General features: G+C 44.1%; 1 protein-coding gene across 1 annotated transcript in view; it reads left to right on the plus strand.

The window, feature by feature from the left end:
- Positions 1-2,565: 2,565 nt before the first annotated feature.
- LOC117802930 (nuclear pore complex protein Nup214-like) overlaps positions 2,566-6,068 on the plus strand; it is a 15,225-nt gene continuing 11,722 nt past the window's right edge. Inside the window, exons 1-4 of the mRNA XM_034663746.1 lie at positions 2,566-2,577; positions 3,417-3,612; positions 4,211-4,362; positions 5,433-5,631. Coding sequence (XP_034519637.1) covers positions 2,566-2,577; positions 3,417-3,612; positions 4,211-4,362; positions 5,433-5,631 — 559 coding nt within the window. The remainder of the gene's footprint in view (positions 2,578-3,416; positions 3,613-4,210; positions 4,363-5,432; positions 5,632-6,068) is intronic.

Consider the following 6,068-nt stretch of genomic DNA (forward strand, 5'->3'; position numbering starts at 1 on the left):
CTGTACGGAGAACTGTCGTCAATCAACATATCCGGACAAACTGAATTCTAATCCTGCCTTCACCACTTTGTGAGTGAGGGGCACTGGGATATTTTCTTAATTTCTCATCAATTAAATGACAACGATAAACCCCTCGGTAACTAGGATGTCTTGGAGCTTAAATAACACGTCTGAAGTGTTTTGCGCAGTGCCCAGGCTCTTGCTCGGGAAATGATTACCATGAAATGAGTAGACAAAGCTGATGTTTGGTACCCTTTGCCCTGCCCCTTTGAGCCTTCGCGCTTAGAGCCGAAGAGTCCTCCGAGACCCCACCCACAGCCCCCTCCAAAGCCTCTCTCAAGAGCTGCCCCCTGGAGATGTTTGTCAGGTTCCTAACTCCCCTCATTCGGGGACTGTTAATAACCTCGTACACCCTACGGTTACTGCGGGGTTTCAGCGCCACAAGGAGCGCAGACGGATCGAGGTGGCGCCGCGCAAACAACCACACAAACCAACACTCTGCCAGCCCGCTCCAGCCGCGACGCCGGGGGCGGGACCCGGGCGCTTCAGGGCGCAGGCGCGTCGGCCCAGGGCTACGCCCCCTACCCGGCCAATGGGAAGCGGTAGCCGGGAGAGCGCGCGACTTCAGAGGGTGGCTCAGCTTCCTCCGACCGCACGACGGCCCGGGGCGCGTGACGTCACCGAAGCGCGCCGGAAATGCGGAGTCTGCTGCGCACTGCCAGCGGTGAGGGAAGGAAGTTGGCNCCTCACAACAGCCCTATAAGTCTGGTTCTGCTATGTTATCCTTATTTTATTTTTTTATTTTTTTAAGATTTTATTTATTTATTCGACAGAGATAGAGACAGCCAGCAAGAGAGGGAACACAAGCAGGGGCAGTGGGAGAGGAAGAAGCAGGCTCATAGCGGAGGAGCCTGATGTGGGGCTCGATCCCAGAATGCCGGGATCACGCCCTGAGCCCAAGTCAGACGCTTAACCGCTGTGCCATGCAGGCGTCCCATGTTATCCTTATTTTAAAAATGAGTAGCAGGGGGGCGCCTGGATGGTTCAGTCAGTTAAGCGTCTGCCTTTGCCTCAGGTCATGATCTCGGGGTCCAAGGAGGGAGCCCACCTGAGTGGGGAGTCTGCTTCTCTCCCCCTCCATCATGCCCTCTCTCAAATAAAATCTTTAATTTTTTTAATGAGACGCAGGCTTGGAGCAGATAAGCAATTTGCTGAAAACCAAGCAGTAAGTAGCAGAAAATACCCCCCCCCCCAGATAACCCACAGGCTCCAGTTAAGAATTTCTGTCCTAGAGCATTTATAATTCCGATACAAACACCTGTACGGAGAACTGTCGTCAATCAACATATCCGGACAAACTGAATTCTAATCCTGCCTTCACCACTTTGTGAGTGAGGGGCACTGGGATATTTTCTTAATTTCTCATCAATTAAATGACAACGATAAACCCCTCGGTAACTAGGATGTCTTGGAGCTTAAATAACACGTCTGAAGTGTTTTGCGCAGTGCCCAGGCTCTTGCTCGGGAAATGATTACCATGAAATGAGTAGACAAAGCTGATGTTTGGTACCCTTTGCCCTGCNGATAAAGGGGCTGAAAGCGAGGTGGTTTTTTTAGACCCTCTCGTACACACTATACTACCTCTGTAAAAGGGTCCAGGCGCGCCTAAGGCAGAGCCGGGGTTCATCACCTTTTCTACAAAACCTTTAGTTGAATGGAATAGGGGAACTGTTTTGGTATTGGAAATCAGCGTAAAGTCAGGGAACTGAAGAGAGGGGCGGGTGATCCAAATGACGGTTATGAGTAAGTTGCGGGGAGCTCTTAGGCGATTGATCCCGTCACTGAAATGCGTTTAGAGAGTAGTAATCCATCCCATATTTAGAGTAGTGATTCTTCTTTGTTGAGAATGACGGGGCGGGGGGCGGGCGGAGTGGTGAGCCACCCAATGAGAGTGTGCCAGTTTCTCAGGTATGCTGGGGCAGAAGGAAGAAAAAGTTTCAGAACCACAGATTTGGAAGATGACAGTCTCCCTTTAAGTTACTGATCATAACAGAAAGGAAAGCTTTCCTGTGCCTGTTCATCCCGCTGGCTCTCCACACCCCTGTGTCCCAAATAGGATATTTAGAGTATGAGGATGAGAATTACAAAAGTACTGAAAATTTCATTCTTCTCCTGTGTGGTTTCATCTGGAAAGCTGTGGGTTTCTGGTCACCTTACTCATTTGGAATTAAGCGGAGTATTTCAGTTCATCTTTTAGCACCTATGTGTAAAACACCAAATCTAAGGAAATTACTATGTGGGTTGTGTTAGGGATCCTGTGCAAAACACCACAAGTGTACAAAAATGAAGGCTGAGAAAGGCTGTCTTTGGCTTTTACCCTTTGGGAATGTAAGCAAAGGGGGATTCACATTTTTTTAACCGACACCTTGACTTAAGGTAGATTTGGAATTGAATAAAATCACCCATATATGGTACAATTTAATGTAGTGATTGGTAAACTTAGGGAATTCTTGATAAGAGGTGGTACACACTGAAAATTGTCTTTGAAAGCGTATAGATGTATTCATGGAAGACTGGGTGAGTCAGGCGTTGACAGGAGGTTGGGGAAGGCTCCTAGGCCCTGAAGTGCTAAGGAGCATGAGCATTGAAAGAAACTGCAACGAAACAGGTCTGGGTTGGAGGTGGCCCTGGATGTTGCAGAGGTAGTGGTGCACTTGTGGGAGGAAAGCAGAGTGTTGTGAGGTGAGGTCTCAGAGGCAGACACATCAAGCCATGCCTGGCCTTACAGCCTAGGGCTTTGGACTTGTGTTTAGGTGTCCTCATGGCATCTAGGTATGTTTGCAGGTCTTGAATATTAAGAGATTGACCATACCTGTCCTTTTCTGTGATGGAATTTTGTTTCGTATTTAATGCAAGTAAGCCAGTTCTTTTGGGATTTGGTTATCATTCTGTGGTCATTATTTGTTGAGTACTGCACTGGAAGTTCAGGCTAACAGCGTAGTTGGGTGATGCTTTCAATATTTAACAACAGTTATTAAGCACCACTCCAAGTCGTGAGACAACACGTACCATCAAACAGGATAAGATTTTGAATTATAAAGTGCGGCATGGGTAGTGGTTAGGACAATAAACTAGGAGTAGAAAAGGAAAAGATCAGTGTGAGCTGGATTAGTTAAGGAAGACTTCATGAAAGAATTTTTAAAACTTTATTTGATTCAGTAAACATTAATAAGATCCTGTGCCACGTACGACAAGTATGCACAGGAAGCTTAAAAACCACTGAGCCACACAGCCCTTGGCCTCAGGATAGTAGTTATTTTGGTTGTACTGGACTTAGGGCTATTGGAGTATAATGACAGACATGATTTAATATCCTCTTATCCTGAATTGATCATGGTTTCTTCCCTCAACAATAGGATTTTCAGTTTAGAGCGCTGAAGAAGGTGAGAATCTTTGACTCACCTGAGGAGTTGCCCAAGGAACGCTCGAGTCTGCTTGCAGTGTCCAACAAGTATGGCCTGGTGTTTGCTGGTGGAGCCAGTGGGTTGCAGATTTTTCCTACTAAAAATCTTCTGATTCAAAATAAACCTGGTGACGATCCCAATAAGATAGGTGAGTTACTCAATTTTGTTGCACGGTAGAGAGAGGAGTGTAGTGAAGTGCTAATGCAGTGTCCTTCCCAAGAGATCATTCTAGTATATAAATTAAAACTGCTGTTAGTCTTCACATTGATCCCTAAGAAGAATAAGTTCCAGGTAGGATGCTAGAAGCCTTTCTGTTTGTTCCCTTTGGTCCTTTTGGTGAGTTGTTCCTCTGAGCTCAGCAGGAAGAAGTGATCATTCTGCCATGCTTTTATTTTTGCTCAGTTGAACCTGGTTTCTGGATCCCTAGGAGAAGGGTTTTGTTGCATGGCATTTTAGTTGGCACGATAGTACCATCCAAACAAATAGGACGCATTGTTGCAAAAATATGAGTACAGGACGTTATTTTTAACAAGGGCAACAGCCACAGTTTGCCTAGGTCATATGAGGAAGAATCTGGGAAATTTAATGGATCACTGTACATCTGTAAGAAAACAGATTTATCTGCATAACCAGGTATCAAAGTGTGCTTGTATGTTTATGTAGATGTGAAAATTGTTTCACATAGACCTGGATAAAGGGCTTGTGGCTTACGCTTTCTGCTTTGTCTTTTTTAAATGTTTTCTTAGTTGATAAAGTTCAAGGCTTGCTGGTTCCTATGAAATTCCCGATACATCACCTGGCCCTGAGCTGTGATAACCTCACACTGTCCGTGTGCATGATGTCCAGTGAATATGGTTCCATCATCGCTTTTTTTGATGTTCGCACATTTTCAAATGAGGTAAGCTACTGGCAAACTGTAGTGTCAACATGAGACCTAAAAAGACTTTCTGGTATTGAATCATAACCTAGAAATTTCTGGGTTGACCCCTGGAGTCATTTTCTAGATTGAAGTATGGATTTTTAAAAAAGTCCTTAACTGTAGGATCATAGATCTTTGAGATAGAAGGGACTTCAAGAAATTATTTCATAACATTTGCCCCAAGGTATTTTTTCTTATTTACAAATGAGACAGCCAAAGCCCAGGGAGCCTTAGGTAGCTTGCCCAAGGCTGTAGAGTTAAAAATAGTGTCAGAGGGGCTCCTGGGTGGCTCAGCCGTTAAGTGTCTGCTTTTGGCTCAGGGCGTGATCCCGGCGGTCTGGGATCCAGCCCCACATCAGGCTCCTCTGCTGGGAGCCTGCTTCTTCCTCTCCCACTCCCCCTGCTTGTGTTCCCTCTCTCGCTGGCTGTCTCTCTCTGTCAAATAAACAAATACAATCTTAAAAAAAAAAAAAAAGTAGTGTCAGAAATTCCTGCATCCCGGGTCTCTGACCTCCTCTGGCTGTGTTCTTCCATTCCAAGCAGTTTCATAATGATAATTGTCAGTAATTTGAGTGTTTATACTGACTGTTTGCCAGGTCCTATATTGGTGCTTTTTATGCCTTGTCCTCATTTGTACGAACCATGGCCTCACAAAGTAGGTGCGTTGTCTTCATTTTATAGATGGAGAGACAGGCCCAAAGAATTTAAACATCTGAGGACCCAACACTATTAAGAAGCAGAGCCAAGATTTTAATCTAGTCTTTGCTTTTTACCAATTATTATATTTTTGTGTATTCCCCTGCTGGCAGTCCCTCCAGTGCGCTAGAATAATTGGACCGCCATTTTTCAAAGTTGGGTTGAAATTGTCTGTAACAAATAGATTGTTATGTAGAGCTCGTATTTTTTTTTTTTTTTGGTCGTGGTCACGGAGAAAAGGGAACTGTAATTTGAGAAAACGTGCATATTGGATAATTTTGTTCAACTATTAAATGTCTGTGTATTTATTAATTTATCAATTTATTTTTGCTTCTGGACATTTGTTTTAAAAGGCTAAACAGCAAAAACGCCCATTTGCCTATCATAAGCTTTTGAAAGATGCAGGAGGCATGGTGATCGATATGAAGTGGAACCCCACTGTTCCCTCCATGATGGCAGTTTGTCTGGCTGATGGCAGCATTGCTGTCCTACAAATCACAGAAACAGTGAAAGTGTGTGCGACTCTCCCTTCCACAGTGGCAGTAACATCTGGTGGGTAATAAAGGCTTTCACTCCATAACATACAGTAATGGTAATCTACTTAAAAATTAATTTCTGGAAATAAACGCAGATGGGGTTTTTGGTTGTATCTGTAGTTGTCCGATAGAAGTGGAGAGTATTCTTTATTTCCATAGTGGGTGTTCGAAGCCAAACAGCAGACATGATTTAACTTCAATGTGCGTGGGTCTTTTGGAGAAAAAAAATATTTTGGTACAGCTGGTTTAGAAATGTGTTTTTGAGAATGATTGCTTCTGGAACCGCAAGGACGATGGATGGTACACTGAAAGTCATTTGTACCAATCATGGAAAAAGCATTACAAATACTGAGTATGAGTAAGAGAATGCTTTCTTGATACTTGAAAACCTCTGTTCTCCTTATCAAAAGACTATAGAGTTTTCCGTACTTTCCAGCTTTCTTTTTTTTTTTT

This window comes from Ailuropoda melanoleuca, chromosome 7 (assembly GCF_002007445.2).
Source record: "Ailuropoda melanoleuca isolate Jingjing chromosome 7, ASM200744v2, whole genome shotgun sequence".
NCBI lineage: Eukaryota > Metazoa > Chordata > Mammalia > Carnivora > Ursidae > Ailuropoda > Ailuropoda melanoleuca.